Raw genomic sequence first — 21913 nt, 5'->3', positions numbered from 1 at the left:
ACTTTGTGGGGTAATGCGGCGGCAAGCCCCTTGCGGCCTGATCAGGGGGCAGTCGACGTCGACTTACAGCTAATGGAGTGCCTGGTAGTGACTAGTTACTATTCCGCGCAGGCATGTTATCGCAAGATCCGCCATCATTGGTGGCGAAAGGCTGATATTCCCGGACGCCACTGTATAAGCTACCAGTAGAGCCCGTGCAGCAGGCTGCTTACGGTCCGGGGTCCCGGTGGAAAACAAATAAAGCAAGTGCCCAGCTTCTGATAAAACCCCTTCAATTTTACTATTCTCGACTGCATTATAACACCAAGCAGAAATAGGGTTAAAATGGTGAAAGTTGCAGCTCTTCTCGTTACACTCCCCGCCGTCGCTTCCGCCGCCTGCATCTCCTCAGGCGACCACAGCACGATCAACAATGCGCTCCGTAGCGGCGGCGCAGGGGCCGTGGTGCAGCTGTGCGAAAACGCCCTGATCAAGATTACGGACCAAATCTCGTTCACAGCGGACGACCAGGAGATCTCGACCCAGAATTACCCGACCGGCAACACGAGGGCCACGATCCAGGTGGCGCCCGGCAGTGCCACCAACACCCTGATTGCGGGCCGCTTCAACAGGATCAAGATCAAGAACGTCCAGTTGGACGGCAACCGCGCCGGGGCGGGCTTCCACCAGGAAGGCGGCGCCAACATTGAGATTGGCGGCCAGTCGACGGGCCAGGTGGTGTCCAACGTGGCGTCGAGAAACCCGCGCGGCTGGAGCTGCCTGCATGTCATTGGGTCTGGCAACGATGGCAGCCCGTGCAAGCAGGCCACCATTGTGAATAACGACATTGGGCCCTGCGGTCAGTCTGGCTACAATGACCAAGGCCAAGGTCTCTGGGCAGACGGCATCTCGCTTGACTGCACCGATTCGCTAGTCCAGGGTAACACGGTAGGAGGCTTGATAAACTCATTTTGACAGGGTATTAACTGTTTTACAGATCAATGGCCCCACGGATGGCGGTATTGTAATCTTTGGCTCACCTGGAAGCACCATCAACAACAATACCATCGTCTCTTCCCCTGACTATCTCGGCTTCGGTGCTATCAACATGGTGGACGGCCAGTATCAGGGTAGCTACGCAGGTGTCAAGGTGACGAACAATAAAATCCAGGGCAACAAGATTTTCAACCTCGGCATCGGCATTGGAGCAAATGTGTGGTCCTTTAACGACCCGTATGCTCTCCACGGACCGGCAGAGATTACTGGCAACAGCATCAGCGGGCATGTCGTGTTCCCCATTGCGGTCAACGGCTGGACTGGTGGCATCACGGTTCGTAACTTGCGACTTCATTCATTCACAGCGTCACGAGAACTAACGCAGATGCAGGTTACCGGAAACGATGCGTCGGGCGCCACCAAACCCAAGTCGAGCTTCTCAGACGCATCGCACTGCGTGGGCCCGATCCAGGAAGTGTTCAACCAGAATGCCAATTTCGTCTACTTTCCGGCCGGGGTTACGGGGTCCAAGAACCTGCAGCCCGAGTTTGCGGCGTCCAGCGGCAACATGACCAATTTTCTGTGCAGCAGCCTGCCTCTTGCTGACGCCAAGACGTTCCAAAAGAGCCAGCTCGACGTCGTGTCCGACTCGGGCCCGTTTGCCGACCTGCACGGGGTGGTCGCCCAGTACCAGGGCGACAGCAACGTGGTGGTGCTGCAGGGCGGGAAGCCGGTCTGGGCGAGCGGACACACGCTCAGCCAGGGCTGCGGCAAGCCGAGCGGGTGCCGGCTGCGATTCGGGGCGGACGGGAACCTGGGCACGTACTACAACAATGCGCTGCAATGGAGCTCGAACACGGGCGGGCGCGGGAGCACGATGGTGGTGATGAACAAGGCACCATGGATTCAGATCAAGGATGGGTCCGGGAATGTGATTTGGGATACGACCAAGAGCAGTTAAAAAGAAAAGGGATGGGGGTTAGCTGTGTTTGGCCGAGACAATGTAGCCTGTCAATGTGATCCTTGTACTGGTACGGAGTATTGGAGGGGGAAAAATGTGAAACAGTTCGTTTATCGAACGACATGTCTCTGCATCCTTTGCGCTGACACGGAGCCTGATTGCCTAAGCTCGTAATGGCGGAGTGGTAACAAGGTGTCCGGTCAAAGCCGGTGTAAGCGGTGAGACAGAGCAGTCGAATGAAGGAAACAGCATGTATCCGAAGGCCGGCAAGAGATGGATAACAAATTGAACATCAAACTGATGTGCTGGTTCAGGTACAATGGACAAGATCGCCCGTCTTGTTCCGGTTGGCGAGATCCTTTGGGAGCGCAAGGTTGCAATTGTGACGTCGGCAACGCAGCATTCGGGGCGTTGGTCCGGATTGCCAAGCGGCCGGGAAGCAAGTTGACAGGGTAGATCAGGGCTCGTACGAAGCGCAAAGGTGGTATTCTCTTCTCTGCGTAGCATCGGCCGGTACGAGATGGACCGGTGTTTGCGAAGCGGGATCAAGTACAGGTACCTAGGTGGACGACAGAAAAGCGCTGCTCTGGAGGAGAAACTGGTTCATGCCTGAAATTGTTCCATCAGTTTTGTTTTTATTTTCACTATTCTTCTTCTTTATTAGTACTTGTCTTGTTTCTCTCATTTTCATAATTGCCCTTATCTCAGTAAATAATCGCTACTACCCTTTTTTTTTGGTACTATCCTTGGCAGGTTGGCGGGTAAGCAGGGTGTATCGCCAAGGAGCGAGGGCCAGAACTGCTAGACGAAATGCCAAGTGCCAAGACAATGACGGCCATGGTGGAAATAGTGCGGCGGTGCTGGGCGTCTGGGTAGCATCAATGTGCAGTGTTGCGATGGAAATGGCATTGTTGAGCTTGCAAATGCGGCGGGAGAGATGACGATGGTGCACCGCAGCCCTGGCAAAGCTCGACAGCACCCGGCTGACAGCGGGGTCCTCCAGTGGGTTTCAGGAGGGGTTCTGGGGCATTTAGTGGACTAGTTCCCCCGCTACAAGGCCAACAAGACCGCTGCAAGAGGATGAATACGAGAAACCGCAGCGCTGCAAAGCTGGCCCAAGCCTAAACAGTGCACATTACAGCGCGCGTGGCCGCTGCAGCATCCCCCAACCAGCCGAGCGCATCGTTCCTCGGCCCTTGCAACTAGGTAAGTGGCGATCGTTTTGCCGTCATCACCAAACAATCCGAAAATCCGTACTCTCAGTAAAGCTTGTGCCTATTTCTGGGCTGTCCTCACGGAGGACTGTGATACTCCCGGCCGTAAACATCTGCCAAGAGACCCTTACCAGTAAGTACAGTCCGATCGCCGCGCCACCGCTACCAAAACAATCTAGCCTGGACGTCATCGCGTTGCAGTCACCAGCCAACCCTCCTCGTATTTGCCTCTCTGCAGGGCTGCGACTCCGCGGACAGTGGGAAAGGTCCCCTGCACAACGACCCTTCCTGCCTGGGGGAGCACCACAGAATTTACGTCACATCTCGAACCGCCTGCTGCCGGTCGAGCAAACCACCACTGCCCAAAGCCAAAATCCAAGACATTGCACATCGTTCCTTTCCTGTCCTAGACACACATATATAGACTAGGCTTCATCCCCAATTCTCATACATTTTTTTCATCATCATCAATATCATCATCACAGTCTTCTTTTGCACCTTCTACTCTCGACTTACATACTACAAACACTCTACAAACACACCTCTAATAGTATCCACCACCACCACACCATCAACATGAAGACTGCCGCTGTCGCCACCTCCATCCTGGCCTCTGCCATGGCCGTTTCGGCCCAGGACATCCAGTCCAAGCCCTTTAACATCCAGCTCACGTCCGATGACTCCACCGTCAACGACAAGTACATCGGCGCCTGCCACTCTGGTGCCGCCATCGAGAGCCTCTGCCTGACCGACCGCCCGGTCACGATGCACCTCAACTCCACCAGCGAGCAGAACCTCGACAACGGTCTCCTGACTTGGCTGCTGCCCTCCAGTATGTGCATTTCTCATCAGTCACTGCGATACATGCTAACACTTTACCCTCCAGACCTCCCCGTCGACTCTGCCATGCACCTCGTCGCCGACCCCTCTTCCAACGTCGCCCAGGCTGTCTTCTACCCCGGTCCTAGCGACGGCCAGTACGTCCAGTTCACCGACGACAAGCTCGCCCTCTTCTCCGGCATCGACGACACAAAGGTCCCCATCGAGGCTGGCACGCCCAAGCCCATTGAGAACTGGTACATCTGCGACTCCTACTACTCGTCGTACCGCTACAAGACCCTCAGCTGGGTCTACGGCAAGGCCGGCCCCCAGAACCCTACCTGCGTCAAGGTCACGGTCAAGCGCAACTTTGAGTAGGCGTTTTTTTGCAATCAACAATATCATGACAAACGGGGAGGGGGGCTACTTGGTTTGGCCAAGTGATTAATGAAGGCTGTGTAACGACTAGAGCATAATTAGCGATGATTTCATACCGAATCATTCATGTAATATCACTATCTACACCACAAGATTTTATGCTCCATCGTCTAGTGAAATGCCGCCTTCAGCTCATCGACACTACTGAATTCCTTCAAAAGATTCTTCAGCGGCAGGAAAAGCTCGTTGGACTCGGCCACGCCCGTCTCCTTGCCCGAGAAGAACTTTTCCCAACTCCACCACTCCCACCCCTCGCACTTGTCTTTTTCCTTGTGCTGTACTAGAGTTAGTAGCAAATTCTAAGAAGGATGGAAGTAAGACATGCCTCGGGGATGGCGTCTGGGTCGTTCATCGTACACTTGGCAAAAAGTGTAACGTAGTGCTTGCCCTCGGCCTCAAAGATGTCGTTGGTCAGCGTCACAATCTTGACGCCCGTGACAAGGAGGCCTGTTTCCTCTTGGACCTCGTCCTCGGCGCATTCCAGCGGCGTCTTGCCATGCTCCAGGTGTCCGCCTGGGAACTGCCACGTTCCTAATCACAAGCACCTCGTTAGCATCCCGCGTCCCGCGGTCCATTGTCCTGTAGGCTTACCGGCGCCGTGGCTACCCTTGCGCTTGCTGAACAGCACCTGGCCCTTGGGGTTGACAACAGCGACCGAGACGCCGACGGAAGGCCTGGGCTTGGGTGCTTGGGTAGTCATCTTGTTTGCCCTTGAAGTTGTATTATGAAAAAAAGCTGCAGTTTTATTATGATGCTGCTTTGGCAAGAATATGGCGCGGGGGGGAGTTTGTTTGGTATATGAGTCTTTCAAAAGCGGGGGTGGTGCGCTGGGCGCTCACGATGCGCCCGTCGCAGAAGTGATTCACAGCACGGACTTGTCAAGGGAAAAACATGTTATTGGATCGAAAATGTACAGAATTCTGCCTAGCGAGTGAACTGTGCTCAGACACGTAGCTATTGTAGCACAAGAGCGAAACGTGACGTTATTTCCACCTCGTCTGTCGTACGACTTACAAGAACATGGCGCCAACAAGGCTGTCGGGTAGAGCCACAGGCCGCCGCTGTGCTGTGAGTTGTGCACTGCCACTGCCACTGCCCGCGCCCGTGATATTTCCACTTTCTGGGGCTGCAGTGGTCGTGCTTGGAATTGGTATGCCTGTGGCGGCCGTAGAAAGTCTAAATTGTACTGCCAGCATAGCCCGACTGCGCGACCCCCGACTGCGACGGGCTAGCATTTATTGAAGGGAAAAAAAGAAGAAGAAAAAGTAGCTCGTCTATTGTTGAGCCTGCTTCCGCCACGTTGCCAGGAATTTGACGAATGGCGAAAGAGAAACTGTAGCTAGGAGAGCAGCGCCTACGTAAAACGTCGTCAATACTGTCCAAGGGACAGAAATCCCATCTGACACTGCGAGAAAAATATATTTACGTTTGCGACGTGGCACTTGCAGATCCACTCCATCCCATCTGCTAATATATACCGAATGTCGCCGGTATACTTTCAATGTCAACTACAGTCCATGGCAGGGATAGGGTCAATGCCGGGAGGATCAAAGGAATGCTTATGCTGCTGGTAATTAGAGACACTCAGAAATTGTTCTGGACCTGATCCTGTCAGCCGGCAGCGCGACGCAGATCTGGGGCGATGTGAAAAGGCTCCGAGGCGGCCATCTACCCGAATTGGATGGCGCCGGGCCTTGCACTCCTTGAGTTGCACGCTACGCCAGCTCCTTTGGTCACAGCGCTCTCATATGTGGCCGATGAATTGTCCCCGAGCGCGCTTAACATTGAGGGCATTGTGGACATGGTGCCCGAGTCAACCCAGGAACTTCAATCCTTCACCTTCGCTGGAAGAGCAGCCGACTACATGCCAAATAGAAAATCACGGCGCCTAGGTAGAAGCAGTAACTCATCATATCTTTCACCAATTTCAATATTCTTACCAACTTGCTCTATCTCTAGTGTTTCTTCCTTGCCTTTTATATTCTTTCTATTTCACTTTCGTCTCTTTCTTATTACAATAACTAATAGCCTAGCAACCGGCGTTGTCTTTTTCGGTACCCCATGGATACTTGTCAGCATGAGCCATCTAGCGGGACCCTGGACATTACGTTACGGGTCTATCAATCCTAAAGGAATCGAGACCGTTCTCTCTCTAAACGATGTGCTTCATCGCAATCGGAGTTTCTATTTCGGTGACTGTTGGCATCAAGCCGTGGCCAGATCGATGGCTCGGCACGGCAGCATGCTTTTGTATAAATACCTGAGCTTGCCTCCTCTTGAAATCAAAAGTCCTCCTCATCACTTGCACTCACAACTTACAACTCATACATACCTTTCAAACCCATTCCCACAAACCCTTTTCAAAATGTTCAAGCAAATCACCATCCTCGCCGTCGTCGGCCTCGCCAGCGCCGCCAGCGTCCCGACCCAGTACCCGACTGCCTCCGTCTACAACAACTGCAAGTGGGACGTCTTCGTCACCGACGGCAAGACCCAGCACGACCTCCCGGCCGGCCAGGTCTACAGCAACGGCCTCCCCAAGGGCGGCGACAAGCACTCCTACAAGATTGCTCGCGCGACCTCGGGCACCGACGTCCCCACGCTCGTCTTCTCCTTTGACAGCAAGAACGGCAAGGTCAGCTACGACCTGAGCGAGGTTCACGGCAGCCCCTTCAGCGGCTTCAAGGTCCAGGCCTCCGCCAACGACGACAAGTGCCCCAAGATCGAGTGGGAGCACGGCGTTCCCGCCGGCCGCAACCACGCCACCTGCGCGGCCGACGTTTCCGTCGCCGTTGGCCTTTGCCTGTAAATATGAGCTATAGTCCGCAGCTCTCTTCTCTATTGTCTCAGCTGTTGGTTATACAGGCGGTTTCAAAGCATCTCGAGTTGTAGGTTGGTGGCTTGCACGGTTTCCCAGGACTCGGATATGGTTGGCTTGTACATACATATACAGTCTTACATATGTTCCCAAAAGTATACAGTCCTAAAACTTGTTAAGCGACTAGCTTATCTCGCGCAAAAAATCGAAATACTCTGCATATTTGAGTCACTTATCGTATACTTGTGCGGACACTGCCTCTTTCCTACTCTAAGTGGACCAAAAATAAACCCCAAGAGATCGCCGCTTTGCCACTTCACAACACAGGGTATCCTGAAAAAGACGTGCCCATCAGCCACAAGCTTCAGTGGCTCGCGCTGATGCTGCATCAGTGTCATACATGTGACTACAAATACGCATCTCTAACTCTGTGGCTGACGCCACATGCTGGACGGCGCAGTTCGGCTCAACCCGCCGGAATCTCTCCGATTGGCGGTCCCGATCGTCGTACCTCGCGACTCGCGCAATAAAGAGGCGAGAAAAAAGAAAGAGACAAACACGCGCGGGTGTTGATCAGAGAAGGACTGAGCGACAACATGTCCCACACGGATCTTTTGGTCACCCTTGTCTGTACATTATTTTCCGCGAAAGACAGAACTTATACGACTTTCCGAGGTGACAACACATTGCGTTGCAGTGAAGTAGATCGTTTAGTAAAATTTTCAGACGCAAAGTCCGAGCAACTTGCAAGCTTTCTACTACAAAGCCTTCCACTTCCGTATATGTACATTTCGGCCGGCTCATTGGTTGGTTAGTGTGGCGGGTTGGGCGCTCCATGATTGTAGCTGCAGTAGTGCCATGCAGCCTTTAAAAGGACGGCTGATGGTCATGATACGCCGGCTCACTAGGCACGAAGCACGGCAAAAGAAGTCCCTAACTAGTGCCACAGGACTGAACAACGCTGGCCTTCTGTCTCTACCCAAAACAAGAGTCAGTGAATCAATGCATGGCGGTTGCGTAGTAGTTTTCTCGAGATCAGTCCAGACCTACTGGCTACAGTAGTAGCGGGCAAGCCGAGCCTGTGGAAAAGGGCCTGCCCACAGCCAACCAAAGAAAATATGCTCACCTGTCCGGCCGAATGCGTGAAAAGAAAGCAAGTTACCCAGCTGGAGCCTCTGCCGCGCCGGATCGCTGCTTGCCCGAGAGGATCGTTTACTACACCGAGAGGGACACGCATCCGGCTTTGACTCAGTCGCAGACCGTGACGAGCACTCTTGACAAATAAATGCTTGCCCATCACCATGAAAGAGTGTGATGAGATATTGGTGACCGAACAGTCCCGCATGACCGGCGGAACCCACGAACATGCGAGAGACATCCCGTTATAAGTCGGAAATTCGTGAACGGCGAGTCCACCTACTGTTGCCAGCACATGTAATTAGACAACCTTGGAAGCGACTGTTAGCACCACGAGGGAAGATGGCAAGGCAATCGCAGGATGAGCATAGTCTAGAAGAAAGAAGAAGCAAGTTACGATTAGTGATATTTGCGTGGCGGCTTGGTAGTTTGGTGGTCCCCGAGACATTGCTTTTTTTGCGGGCGACCAGAACCAGGCTGAACACGCAAATGCGATGCACTGCGGCGTCGAAGGACAGCCAATCACGCCATTGAAGTGTCGCGGGCGAGAGAGAGCAAGACATTTTTGGTCCGAGGGGTTCCAAACGGAAGCGGGCTGGCTTCTTCGGAACTGAATCTTCCCGGTTCATGGCCTTGCCATGCCCGTCATTTACATCTACGACATCCAATTTGGCTAACTACGGACCTGGAGACTAGCGTGGCTTCTTGCCTTGGTAGCAAGCACAAGCTTTCGCCCGACGGCCACTGAGACCGGTGGAAATAATAAACAACTCTAAAAATCCCTCGAAGTCCTAGTTCGTGACGGCGGCTCGCGGGCTTTGGAGCCCAGTCTGTCTAGTGGACGTTGAGCCGGCTGATGCCATGGTGCGTGGTGCCACGCCGTTTCTTGCCACGCGCAAATGCTTAGCTTCGTGGCGGCGGCGCTTGGCTGTTTCCCGTTGATTGTTCTGGCGTCTGTGCAACATTGACATGATCTCGAAGATTGTTCCTTTTGTCCCGAGACTGTGCATGTGCAGAAGAAAGCACACGGTGCATGGCCGCGGTGGTGGCGAGAGCTGCGCTTTTACACTGGTCAAGCTGGAGGCAAGTTTGCTTTTTCCAGTCGTCCCAAGTTGCGCCTCGTCCCGACTACCTGTCCCGCGGCGACCTGCGCAGTTGGCGAATAAATTGCTTTTCGCTCGGCCTGGTAGATCATTTCCTGCTGTAGTCGCAGCGGGGACCGGACCTTGGCCTGAGTTCTTTGTGCCAGTTGATTCGTGTAAGTGGGTGCGGGAGTCTGGGACATGCAGGGCACTTCCGAGTGACAGGCATCCCGCACAAGTGTCAAGATCGAATGCAGCCAGGCAGGCAAAGCTCTGATTTGACTTCCAAGAGCCCAGTTTCCGGGACTCGAAAAGCAAAATGTCTCAGCCATCGAGGTGATCTAGCATGCCGGCCCCATAGCTCGACACTGCCTGTGGATGCCTGCCACCTACAGACTGGGAACTGTGACTGCTACTAACAGTAAGATGAACAATAATGAACAATAAGAAAATAATAAAGACAAGTGGAAAAAAGTAATCAACCATTTACAGGACGTAAATATATCTGTTGACCCAATTCCGCTTCTCGAGCCAGGTGTTCTCGCTTGCCTCGTTTCCCCGTCATCTTCATTCCTGTACTTTCCTTTACTCCACGGTCAACATGGATCAGATCCCACCTGGTATCACAGTTTACAACCTGCCAACATCTCCTCCTGTTTGGGACAGGTTGGGTATCTTCTACATTACATGGGCCGCATCATGGACAACGCTGGTCCTCAGTGGCATGGTCTTTTGCTGGATCAACCGCAAGAGCCCTATCCTCAAGATCCGTGGCCTACCACTCTCATTTGGTGCTATTATTCTCCTTCACTCTTACTGGATTCTGGCTCAAATTACCTATCCCATCGCGCATACCATGCCGCTTGTTTTGGCCTATGATATTCAGTACTTTTTTATGGGCATCTACTTCCCCTTGGGCATTGCCCTTTTCCACGCCTCAAACCTGAGGTTCCTCCACATCGCCAAGCTTCAGAAGCAGTTCACCCACCCAGCTCTTCGCTTAAAGACGCAAGGATGCAATGGCGCCAGGACGTCATGGCTGTGTCGCTTCAGGAACATGGGATACACGAAGCGCGTCATGTCCTTTATCAGCGTTGGCATGGCTGTTCAGGTACCGTTGCGTTCGGCAACCTTACGTTGGTGTTTTACTAACAGCAATGATACAGGTTTTCCTCACTTTGGCCTGCTGGTTCGCTGTCAAGAAATACCACCCCACATACGGCCTGCCTGGTACCGAGATGAAGAGCACCACCCTGCCTGCGCAGGTGGCTGAGCTTGGCCGTGGTTGGGAGTGGTGGCCATCTTTGGTTTGGCAGTTTATCTGGACTTGGATTGTAAGGGAAGCGCATCTAACGCAACGATATACAATGCTAACAGCACATAGATTGCGCCTGTCCTCATCTATCGAGCCTGGGGTATCCGTGATACCCTTGGCTGGCGCGCCCAAACCATTGGTTGCTGCCTTTCCAGGTGAGCATCAACGCGGCGTCCTCCACGGCCTCAGCTAATGTACCCCAGTCTACATGCCACGCCCATGTTTCTTGTTGCATCTTACGTTCCCGCTTTCGACAAGGTCAACATGTATTTCTCCCAGAGTCAGTGGATCCATTTGTCCATCATGATGTTTGAGATCTTCACTGTTTTCGTTCCCGCCGTGCAGGTGATCCGTCTTTGGATACTAAACAAATGGGCCGCTGATGCCAACGCCAAGTGGGAGACTGAGTCGCAAACCTCTACACTCCGATCATCGACCAGTGTCGAATGGAAGTCCTCGGCCCTCAGCATGGCTGAGAAGGGTAAGCCCATGGACTTCACCGACAGTGAAATGGGCGACCGTGTCATTACGATGAAGGCTTTGGAGCATGTCTTGGCCGAGAACCCTGGCCCCCTTCAGGAGTTTTCCGCACTCAACGACTTTTCTGGCGAGAATATTGCCTTCCTCACGCGCACTGCTCGCTGGAAGGCATCGTGGCCGACTAGCAAGCCAGGCGAAGATCAGAAAATCGAAGTCTACAATGCCGCGCTTGAGATTTATGCCGACTTCATCAGCCCACTGGACGCTGAGTTCCCCTTGAATTTGCCATCGGCAGACCTGAAGAACATGGAAACCATCTTTGAGAAGCCTGCTCGCATTCTGCGGGGGGCTGCCAAAGTCAACCCTGCCACCCCCTTCGACTTTGATGGTCCTCTACACCGTGGTCGCAGTGGCTCCGAGACGGATGATACCTCAGCCTATGCACAGTATACTGGCGATATTCCGGCTGAATTTGACGAAGTCGTCTTTGACAAAGTCCAACACCATATCAAGTATTTGGTTCTCACAAACACATGGCCCAAGTTTGTTTCTGAGATGCAGTCGCGCAGAAAGTCTGAAGAGACAAGCCGCAGTATTTTCTCTGCAGCTTCCAAGACGACAGTTGCCAGTCGCGTCTCCAGTAAACTTTCCAGCATCATTTCCTCTATTTTTTAAGGCTGCAGCCAGTCCACCCTCTTTATACCATGGCTGCTCATTGAATGAGTCGCATTTTCTCATGTATTTATACCTCGGTATCGTATATAGTTAGCATTCATGAGCCCGGGAGCCCCATAATACCATAATTCTATGATTTAATACAACGATCGCATCTTCAGTAATGACATTTATCCGGTCGTCGCCCAGTTGAAGTAATTATAAATATCCGGTCTAGCGCTGAGAAAAAGGTGAGAAGGTGAAAGTGGACCTCGAGGCTCCAACATGCATGAATAAGCATATGGACATGTAGCGGAGCCGGGTTTTTCCGGGAGGGCAGTGGCGGGACTGTGACTCACGTGAGTTTCGCCTCCCGCCCACAACCATTTACAGAAATCAAAAACTCACTACACCTAGCCTCACCAACCAAGGTATCGCCAAATAAATCAATCACCATGGGTAAAGTTCACGGATCGCTCGCTCGTGCCGGTACGTTACAGAAATTATTGTCGCCCCAACTTTTCGCACTCTCTAACTCGTTTTCAGGCAAGGTCAAGTCTCAGACCCCCAAAGTACGACGCATTACTCCGATCGACCCGTTGCGACCGATAACTGACCAGATTTCCATCACAGGTTGAGCCTCAGGAGAAGGCCAAGACCCCCAAGGGCCGTGCCCTTAAGCGCCTCAAGTACACCCGCCGTTTCGTCAACGTCACCCTGACTGGCGGCAAGCGCAAGGTTAGCACGACCGGATTACGATTGAATCGACGAGACCGAAGACGATGAATACTGACACCGATACTAGATGAACCCCAACCCCGGCTCTTAAGTGCATATTACGAAGTGATGGGAGTTGATAAAATGAAGTTTGGCATGGCGGAACCGTCTTCTGAATAGATGCTACGATAGCAGAGGAGACGATGGATTTTGTCGGGTCGATCGCTTGGCTGGGCACTCTGCATAATTCTAGAGATGCAACGAGGCGCGACGACTTAACTCGGCGTCCGGGGTCCTTTTGTCAATACAACAAAATTACATCTGCAACATTCGGTTCGATTGGTGAATGTGGTGATGAGAAGGACATGAAAGCTACAGAAGTAGACATACGCGACTTTTGCGAGATGTCAATACATTCAAGGGCGCCCCCGCGAGGAATTGAGGGTGTAAACGAAAGCAACAACCGGATCTCCAATCCATCGAAACCCTAGCTTCAGCGCCAGGCTGAAGTGTGCGCAGTTGCGTCACAGTACTCCCCTTCCACAGTCTTGTAATTGAAGCGTGCTGCTGTGCCGCAGTCGCACGTATAACCTTATCATAACCGCCAATCGTATTGTAATTGTTGCGAAACAGAGGCCGATGGAATCGCGAAACTCGAAATCACGTGACGTCCTTACGCAGCAAAGCCAGAGCTCAGCTGCGTAGAGCATCGCCCGGTCAGAAAAACTACACCACGACTCCCAGCACCCAACAACAATCAACATGGCCAGCACAGAGATGGAGGTAGATGCAGCTGGCTCTGCTCCTGCACAGGACGAATCCCTTATGCAAACACACGGAAAAGCGACCGCGGTGCGATCAATCGAGGGGTGGATAATCATCGTCACCAACGTCCACGAGGAGGCAGATGAAGAAACGATCCAGGATACATTTGGCGAATTCGGCGAGATTAAGAATCTTCACTTAAACTTGGATCGCCGAAGCGGTTACGTCAAAGCAAGTAGCAATTTGCACTGGGGCGCATCACTCACGATGGCCTGCTAACCAATGGCAGGGCTATGCTTTGATCGAGTACGCGACTTTGGAGGAAGGCAGAGCTGCCATTGACGGCGCGAACGACACTAAAATGCTCGACCAGACAATACAAGTGGATTTTGCCTTTGTGCGACCGCCGCCTGGCAAGGGAGGACGAGGTGGAAGAGGCGCTGGCCGCCGATCTGGACGCAGCCGCAGTCGAAGCCGAAGCCCCGACGTCAAGGACGCAGATGGTGACGTGGACGTTGAGGAGTGAAACTTGAAACAAACTTAATCCCCAGAAATTTCTACAAAATGCCGATATGCAGGCACTTCGAGCCAAGTACCGAGAAGCATATCGGCGCGCATATCGCGATTCAATAGGTACGATTTTACAAGAGCGCCGATTCGCAGGCTTGATGCTAACGGCGAACAGAAACCGAGACCAATCAAATCGCGTCTGCTCACGAATAGATTATGGTGCATCACCGTGATATCCGGCTCCGTACATGCATCAACGGACCCTATTACGACACGACGCCTCTATTCTCAGTTGAGAAGTAACTCGATACCCTTGTAGAGTTGGACACGGTTAACCTCAATGTTCATACTGCTTAGTTGGATTTTGAGACGATTTATGCGGATATAAATCGCAAGCAATGTCTCCCGCCAAGTTTATGCATAGAGGTTACAACTACTTCACGGGAAATACGCCTGAAGTGTAGAAGACTGTCAGAGTCTACTCTACCCAAAACAAATAAAACGAAATTGAAAATGAACGAACAAGACCGTGGTGAAACAGCTCGAGGGTTGACGTAGTGCTGGCTTGCAAGTTCGACCAATACCAGGATTCCTATTTCATCTCCACACGAGCTTGCCTACCGAGATCCCCACCTCGACTTTCCAGGGTCGGGCATCATTCACCTATGCAAGCATCCGGACGCGACAACATCAATTCCAACCAGCACAATCATACGAGTAATGGACAATCGTCCCCACTGAGTAGCCATTGATGGCGTGTCAAGCGCTTTTCAGCCACTATAGCAATGTATAACCGCGAGTCCAGGATCATGCGCAAGCTGCTGGGGAAGCCGGCCAACGATGCTTCCGTTGGCGATGCGACTGTCGCCAGCACCGCTACCGCGACACCCACGAATTACCGGCCGATGAAATCACAAAATGCCGTGTACCCGGTAGCTGCGCCAGTATCTTGCCTCGATGTTTCCTCGGACGGGCGCGCCGCCGTTCTGGGCGGACCGCACATACTCAAAACCCTGGTACTCGATAGCCCGGACAGCCCTGGCTTCAGTTTTAGCGAAGGGATTGATATTAGGGCTTCAATCACATCGCAAAAAACTTCTGGAAGTCGGGCAAATGTTGTGGCCGACCAGCTTAATATTCGTGACCTCAAATGGCACGAGAATGGCACAGTCTTCACTGCATGCGCTACAGGGCGTATATTTGGCTACGACCTGTCTCGACTCGATAGCGGAGGCTCAGATCCTCTCGACTATATACAAATGCAGGAGGATAGCCGCCAGATAAATTCGTTGGACGTCAACCCACACTTGAAGAGCTGGCTGCTGTCAGGAAGTCAGGACGGCATAGCACGCGTGTTTGATGTTTCTACGGCGGCTGCTACACGATCGGGAATACTCACATTTCGACAACGATTTTCACCCTTGAAAAACAACGAGTCAATTAGGAAAGTAATGTGGTCACCCCGACTCGGACACGAGATGGCGTGCTGTACAGAGGGCGGCGTGGTTCTGAAATGGGACGTTCGCCAACCCTCGAAGCCGGTGTTGAGGATTAACGCACATGAGAAGGCGTGCTCCACAATGGCGTGGCATCCTGATGGGATTCATCTCATCAGTGCGGGATGGGACTCAAAACTTCATGTGTGGGACTTGGGCGGCTCGGCTGACAAGCGACAAAAACCAAAATGGACTATTACAACTCCAGCACCGGTGTCGTGTCTTTCTTGGCGACCGGGCCTGTGGTCTGCTACGGCACAAACACGACGTGTAGCCCAGGTTGCAGTGAGCTACGACGAAAGCACCAAAAAGCGGTACGGCGCATCAGTTGTTCACATATGGGATCTGGCGCGTCCAACCATGCCGTACAAGGAGATTGAACGCTTTGATTCGTCGCCATCTGCGATGCTTTGGAGAGACCAGGATATGCTCTGGACTGTTGGTCAAGACGGACTATTCAACCAGTGTGATGTGGCATATGCACCTAAGGCTATCGACAGACTCTCTACATCGGCAATGGCATTTTCACCGCAAGGCGAGGCTGTCATGTTCTTGGATGAGCGTGCACAGCAAAGTCGTCCACGCCCGATTATGCACCACAGCGAGACGCCGTCTCGCCCGACATACAGCTCTAGCCCCAATGCCTACCTGCTCAGTGGAAGCAAAAGCGACTCCGAGGAAGACGTACTGGGAACATTTATTGGGCCCCGGCGCAAACTTGCTCATCGACGCCGTCTGAGTGGTCGTTCGGGACAGCTGTTGAGCACAACACCTCCGTCTAGCACCAACGTTTCGGATGAGGGCAGAAAGACACTAAGCCTTGATCTGTCTATCGGCGTTACTGGCATGTTCAAGTCCCCGCAAGTAATGTCCTCGGGGAAATTGCCAGCATCGACCAAGGTCCCAGTTTATCAGTACCTCACAGCAAGCTACCTTGAGACGCTGGAGCGAGTCCTGCCGAATCCAGACGACAAGGCCACTCTAGCTCAACGAGTAGGAGTGGCTTTAGAGGAATTTTCCAAAGCCTCGGAAAATGTGCGCTTGTACAGACTATCCCAGTCATGGCGCGTGATTGCCTTTGCCATGGATTTACTGCTCAAAAAGAGAGCAAATTACCACTTGGACGCAAGGTTGACCCGTTTTCAAAAGAAGCAGCTTGATGGCGGCAAATCAAACCCTCCGAAGCCACATGAAATTTATGGAGCCAGCTATAACGGCGAAGAAACACCACGCAGACCATCCGCTCATGCGGGCAGTATAGATAGCAGACTGCATGCTGTGCGGTCACTTCTGTCGGAGGAGATTGAGAGTACATCTAATGTGCCAACTCCGATTGCGAGACCAGCTGATGCAATCCGCCACAGCGAATGGGAAAATGGTCACTACCAGCATGGGAAGAAACTGACGCCCATCATCGAGCCAGAGAGTTTCAACCTCGGCCCTTCCCTGCATACTTACAAGGATGCGGCACATTCGCAGGGTAGCTCTCAAGCAATATCGGACAACAGCCGAGAGAGTGAGCTTTCCGAAGTATCTATAACTGAAGGCTATGACTTTTACGATACTGATGCCCTCTCGCGAGCTATTGATGTTCCCGAGCCAAAAACAAAGGAGGCGGCTGATCAGCGGAGTTCACGGATCAAGCCCGTTCGTCATGATTCAGAGGATAGCATGGGAGAAATGTTCTCCATCTCGGATGGAACCAAGAAGCGCTCTCTACAAAACTCATCTGTAGAAATTGCAGGCGCCTCTTCAAAGATCAGCAGTGGCAGCGCCGACACTGAATTCGAATCCAGAATCCACGGCGACACTCAACGGCGTAAGCCAAAGACGACTGACTCACCAGAGGACGTTTTCATGATTTCGCAAACAACTGCATCTACAGACGACACTTATCCATCTCAGTTGTCTTTTGCGTCACAGTCTGACTCTGACCAGAACGCATCCTTTCAACAGTCTACAGCTCCTGCTGAAACTGTGGTCAGTCGCGCTGACAGCACCAGCAATCCGGCTACCACATATTACAACGATCCAAGGCCACATGTCATTGAAGCCGACTATCTACCGTGGCCCAACGACCCCGATTTTCTAGACATGAAGGGAGATAACACAGTGCCCGCTGCTCTTGACCCTTATCTTTTGCTCAAAAGAGCCTTTGATTTCGAATGCCGTTCATCAGCAGTCAATGCGTCTGCCATGGTGCTTCTTCTCCGGCCACTACTTCCGGACGACATCATTGACACTCACCTGGCCCGAGGTATCCTGCGACAGCATCACCAGCGACTAATGCGCATGGGTTTGTTTGTGGAGGCATCTTTCTTACGCAAGCTGTGCATTCAGGGGTGGCCAGAAGGCATGCCCGACTGGGGCGAGAACTATAGCGCCATCTTTGGACCTGCGCAGCAAGGCGTCAAAACGGGGCTGTTCTGCTCCGCATGTCGAAAGCCGCGAGAAGTCGACCCCAGCGGCGGCCGCGACGCTGTCTGGACCTGCGAACGCTGCCGCTCCGTGATGGCGCCGTGTGCCGTATGCAATCATCGCGACGCAGAACTCCCCGCCCACATCCCAGGCGACGATGCCGATCCGGGCGGTGCGGATTCGGACCTGTGGGTTTCCAATTGGTGGTGGTTCTGCCCTGGCTGCGCTCACGGCGGACATGCCTCCTGCCTGCAGCTGTGGCACGGCACCATGGAAGCTGACGACCCCAACTCGCAGACGACTAAATTCAGCGGTGGATGCTGCCCGCTCGATGGCTGCGGCCATGCGTGTCTTCCGGGCAAGTACCGCGGGGAGGTGGTCACGGCGCGCGCGGAGGAGCTCGGCCGCGCGACGCTGGACAGCACCCGCGCCCGGGACGAGCTGCGCGGCGGCGGCGGCGGCGGCGGCAGTCGGCGTTCCAGCCCCGGCGGGCGCGACCGCAGCGTGCGCAGCGACAGCTACGACATACCGCAGAGTAAGGCCGTCGGTATGGCGCGCGAGGCGCTGAACAAAGGCGGTTCGCCGAGCTCTGGCGGCATACTGAGCTCTAGCCCAGGGCGGGTGCCCGGGACGGGCGAGCGCGAGCGACGCAAGAGCGTCAAGTTTGTCAAGACGGACAGGTGAAACATGCTACCTAGTTGCTGTCTTTTCTCATACACGAAGCTGGCGTACACGGGAGTTTGATGAGTTCTTGCTTTTTATTTTATTTTTCCTTTCTTATTTTTGCCAGCGACTGGGAAAGTCGTTGTAAGATTAGTGTAGATTATATATCTTCATCGGAACATGATGGCGAAAACGCATCTCGTCTTTCTCGCCCTCGTCCAAGAAATCCACCATCTCACCGCTGTTCATCAATTCACTCTACTGACTGTCCTACCAGACCGGTAAACCCCATGAGGATCGAAATGACTTATATGTCCAGCAATGCCAACTCCACATCATGTCAAAAAACCTCGAGCTGCCAGGCTGCATCTATCCCACCAAGTTCTATTGTAGTTGTTATTTTCCTCTTGTCCCTTCTTATATATAGGCTGCATCTTCTAAGTACCTCTCTTTCTTGGAATATTGATCACTTTGGTTTCGTACTGTTTTCTTCCCATTATCCTTGGTTTTCCTGCTTCTTTTGTTCACAGCTACTTGGCCGTTCCTCAGCCATTTACGCCAGCCTGCTAGGGCCAACTGGCCGAGAGTATCTCTTTTGAGGCACATCACTTATTGAACAGGTTCTGATTTGATTTTGTAAATTTTGGTAAATAAATAATCTATCAATCGGCGACGTGGAAACCATTGTCGCGCAACCAATCAAACGCCGTCCTGTGTAACCGTTATATCCCATCGCAAATCTTTCTACCGAAATTTGTAACCTGAAAAAAATTGTGGCGTAGCTAGACAAAGGAAAATTTGTAAAAAAAAAAAAGTTCGTTGTACACGGTCTCAAGGACCTAATAGACGTAGGAGTTTTTTACTCCTGGTCCGGGCTGGGGCTCTTCTTGCGGCGCAGACTGCCAAAGCGACGCTTCAGGCCCTCGCTGATGCGATGACCAGTCGAGTTCTGACGGCCGAGGCTTTCCTGCTCGCCACCCTCGGCGCCCGCATTGGAGCCAGACGAGAAGCCGACGGGGACGCTCTTGCGGCGCAGGCTCTTGGCCATGAGCGGGTTGCTCTCCATCTCAAACGAGTTCTCGGCGGCGGCGAGGCCCTTGTCCTTTTTCAGGTCGCGCTCGATGGTGTACGAGGGCTCGCCCTTGCCCTTGAGGTCGTCGGGGTGGTAGCGGACGTCGGGGTAGCGCCTGTAGGCGCCGCCGGGGGCGTCGGGCTCGCGCATGAGGTCGGCGCCCTCCTCGTAGCTGAGGCGGTTGCCGCGGGCGTCGACGCCGCCGCTGGGGATGGTGCCGGTGCCCTGGAGCGGGCGGTGGTGGACGAGCGAGTCCTGGATGAACTCGTCGGGGGTGGCGCGCAGGGCAGCCATGTTGGAGTCCTTGACGGCCTCGACGGGCGAGTACATCTTGTTCATGTTGCGGCTGGCGAGGGTGGCGTCGTAGGGCCCATCGTGGTGGTAAGTCGGGCCGACGTTGTCGAGCAGGTCGATGGTGTCGGCCTCGGAGAAGCGCTTGCGGTGCCGGCGGTCGGCGGCGCGGGTCTCGCGCCGGATCATGTCGAGAGGGCGGTGCGTCATGTCGCCGGGGAAGCGCTGGATGAGAGCGCCAGGCGGACGGTAAGAGCGCGGCGGCTGCTGCTGGTGATGGTAGTGGCCGTCGCTGCGGCTGCGGGCGTGGTCCGGGTTGTGGCTGACGCCTGGGGCACGGGCGCTGGCGGAGCGGACGGGGAGACGGCCGCTGTGGTAGGCTGCCGTGGAAGGAAAGGGAGACGGCCGCGCGGTGGCGGCGGCGGCGGCGGCGGCGCTGTCAGATACAGCCGACTCGGGGGACTGCGGGGGCGAGACGAGGCCGGTGTTGTGCGAGTGTGCTTCCTCGTGATGGGTGTCGAGGTTGGAGGTGCGACGGGAGCGGCGGGCCGAGTACGGGTTGGAGGGGTGGTACTGGGCAGGCGGCGTGGATGGCGACGTGGACTTATAAAAGCCAGCAGACTCGGGCGGCGTGGGGTTGTTGAAGAAGTTGGCAGAGGCGCCTTTGTCCGCAAACGGATCCTGGGCGTCGTCGTCACTACCGACGCTGGGCGCACGCCTGATGGAGGTGTGGTGGTGGCTTGCTCTCTTGGAGTCGGCACGGCGGGGCGGCGAAGGCGGAGAGGCCGGCAGCGCCGTCTTGGGGTGAGGCGTGGGCCGCGACGCAATGGATATGGGCCGGGAGGCACGGAGGTGGACGTTGTAGTGCGAGGAGCCTGGGCCGGTCTCTTGCGAGGGTTCCGGAGCAGTCAGAGGGTCCAGAATATATCTCTTGGCCTGTTTCAAATAACGACAGCAAAGAGACGCGCGTCAGCGATTGCGGCAGACAGGAATACGAGCAAAAAAGGTTTGGGTGGAGCGGATGCGTATGTGTCTTGGCAGCGGGATAGATGTAGATGGACAGAGGGGGAAAAAAAGGACGGGTGGAATAAATGTGAGACAAGAAGAAATCGAGAAATGACGAGCAGGAGCGGGTTTAAAAAAAGATAATGGTGGCTTCAACGGTGGGAGCAGTGATGTGCATTGGTGACGTCGTTGCCGTCGAGAGAACAGGGGAGTATTGTCGAAAGTGGTGTGCAAGTCAGGGCCCACCCGATAGACAGGTCCGTAGACAAGCGACGTGTAAAAATAAAATAAAAACAAAGGTAAAACCACGCAGCAGCAAAGGGCCAAAAAAAAGTTGATGGTCGCTATCGCCATGCGCTCAGGTTCCGTCACCAAAGGCAGGGTCCAGCTCTATAGAGCCTAGCCAGTGGCTGACGAGGGTAGTGATGTAGCGATGATGCAACTGACGGTCGGAATACTTAGTAGGTGGAGAGGGGTCTGTCTGCTGGGTCTGCTGTCCGCTTCCCTTCCAACGCTTGTGGCAGGGATTGGCCGGATTGGCAATGAGCAGCGCGATCCAAGGGACCATCTAAAACTGCCGATCATGGGAGGAGGGCGGAGGGGCAGGTGGGAGAGAGTGCGAAGGTCGGAGTCGGCATGCCGAGGTACAAGGGAAAGGAAAATGAAGCATCGTGGTGCGCGCTTACCCAGAGCTTGTCGACTTGGTCGTAGTCGGTCATTTTGCCTCGCAGTCGTGTGGTCGAGTGTCCGCCGAGTCTGGGGAAGCTAGCCAGTCCGTCTCGTTGTGTATCGTGGTACAAGTTCGTGATGGGGTCTGCAAGTGTTGAAGACGCGGACGGTCGAGTGACTCGGTGTTTGTGATCTAGGATATGAGGATGGGCTTGGAGGAAACGAAACAAAGAAAATAGGAATGAAACGAAACAGAGGGGATGGGCGAATAATATAGATTCCGCTGCAGCCTCAGTCGGCTCAGCAGACACACACCGACGAGAGAGATGGGGGGGGGCGTCATCTCAGGTCTCGAACGAGCCTCGATGGGCAGGTACCAACGGCCCCGCTCGGAGATGCTTAGCATGCTGCAGA

The 21913-nt window shown here is 53.8% G+C and overlaps 9 protein-coding genes across 9 annotated transcripts; 6 read left to right on the top strand and 3 right to left on the bottom strand.

Annotated features, from left to right (window-relative positions):
- Positions 1-324: 324 nt before the first annotated feature.
- On the top strand, positions 325-1936 carry LMH87_006864 (uncharacterized protein; the record flags this gene model as incomplete). Its single annotated transcript, XM_056204821.1, has 3 exons — positions 325-927; positions 977-1309; positions 1367-1936. 3 exons carry the CDS (start codon positions 325-327, stop codon positions 1934-1936), a joined length of 1506 nt encoding a protein of 501 aa, XP_056060138.1.
- A 1790-nt stretch (positions 1937-3726) lies between these two features.
- On the top strand, positions 3727-4347 carry LMH87_006863 (uncharacterized protein; the record flags this gene model as incomplete). Its single annotated transcript, XM_056204820.1, has 2 exons — positions 3727-3982; positions 4037-4347. 2 exons carry the CDS (start codon positions 3727-3729, stop codon positions 4345-4347), a joined length of 567 nt encoding a protein of 188 aa, XP_056060137.1.
- Positions 4348-4517: 170 nt separating this feature from the next.
- On the bottom strand, positions 4518-5107 carry LMH87_006862 (uncharacterized protein; the record flags this gene model as incomplete). Its single annotated transcript, XM_056204819.1, has 3 exons — positions 4518-4682; positions 4733-4938; positions 4999-5107. 3 exons carry the CDS (start codon positions 5105-5107, stop codon positions 4518-4520), a joined length of 480 nt encoding a protein of 159 aa, XP_056060136.1.
- A 1665-nt stretch (positions 5108-6772) lies between these two features.
- On the top strand, positions 6773-7216 carry LMH87_006861 (uncharacterized protein; the record flags this gene model as incomplete). Its single annotated transcript, XM_056204818.1, has 1 exon — positions 6773-7216. The coding sequence occupies one exon, from the start codon at positions 6773-6775 to the stop codon at positions 7214-7216; it is 444 nt and encodes a 147-aa protein (XP_056060135.1).
- Positions 7217-8158: 942 nt separating this feature from the next.
- On the bottom strand, positions 8159-8528 carry LMH87_006860 (uncharacterized protein; the record flags this gene model as incomplete). The annotated part of the gene is made up of 2 exons (XM_056204816.1): positions 8159-8200; positions 8352-8528. 2 exons carry the CDS (start codon positions 8526-8528, stop codon positions 8159-8161), a joined length of 219 nt encoding a protein of 72 aa, XP_056060134.1.
- Positions 8529-10045: 1517 nt separating this feature from the next.
- Positions 10046-11914, top strand: LMH87_006859 (uncharacterized protein; the record flags this gene model as incomplete). Its single annotated transcript, XM_056204815.1, has 4 exons — positions 10046-10555; positions 10611-10778; positions 10829-10914; positions 10963-11914. 4 exons carry the CDS (start codon positions 10046-10048, stop codon positions 11912-11914), a joined length of 1716 nt encoding a protein of 571 aa, XP_056060133.1.
- Positions 11915-13372: 1458 nt separating this feature from the next.
- On the top strand, positions 13373-14098 carry LMH87_006858 (uncharacterized protein; the record flags this gene model as incomplete). Its single annotated transcript, XM_056204814.1, has 5 exons — positions 13373-13606; positions 13665-13681; positions 13749-13878; positions 13927-14008; positions 14061-14098. The coding sequence occupies 5 exons, from the start codon at positions 13373-13375 to the stop codon at positions 14096-14098; spliced, it is 501 nt and encodes a 166-aa protein (XP_056060132.1).
- A 300-nt stretch (positions 14099-14398) lies between these two features.
- On the top strand, positions 14399-18483 carry LMH87_006857 (uncharacterized protein; the record flags this gene model as incomplete). Its single annotated transcript, XM_056204813.1, has 3 exons — positions 14399-14417; positions 14473-14602; positions 14691-18483. The coding sequence occupies 3 exons, from the start codon at positions 14399-14401 to the stop codon at positions 18481-18483; spliced, it is 3942 nt and encodes a 1313-aa protein (XP_056060131.1).
- An 838-nt stretch (positions 18484-19321) lies between these two features.
- On the bottom strand, positions 19322-21549 carry LMH87_006856 (uncharacterized protein; the record flags this gene model as incomplete). The annotated part of the gene is made up of 2 exons (XM_056204812.1): positions 19322-20761; positions 21517-21549. 2 exons carry the CDS (start codon positions 21547-21549, stop codon positions 19322-19324), a joined length of 1473 nt encoding a protein of 490 aa, XP_056060130.1.
- Positions 21550-21913: the final 364 nt, after the last annotated feature.

Source organism: Akanthomyces muscarius, chromosome 1 (assembly GCF_028009165.1).
Source record: "Akanthomyces muscarius strain Ve6 chromosome 1, whole genome shotgun sequence".
NCBI lineage: Eukaryota > Fungi > Ascomycota > Sordariomycetes > Hypocreales > Cordycipitaceae > Akanthomyces > Akanthomyces muscarius.
This window is presented reverse-complemented; position numbering and strand designations above follow the sequence as displayed.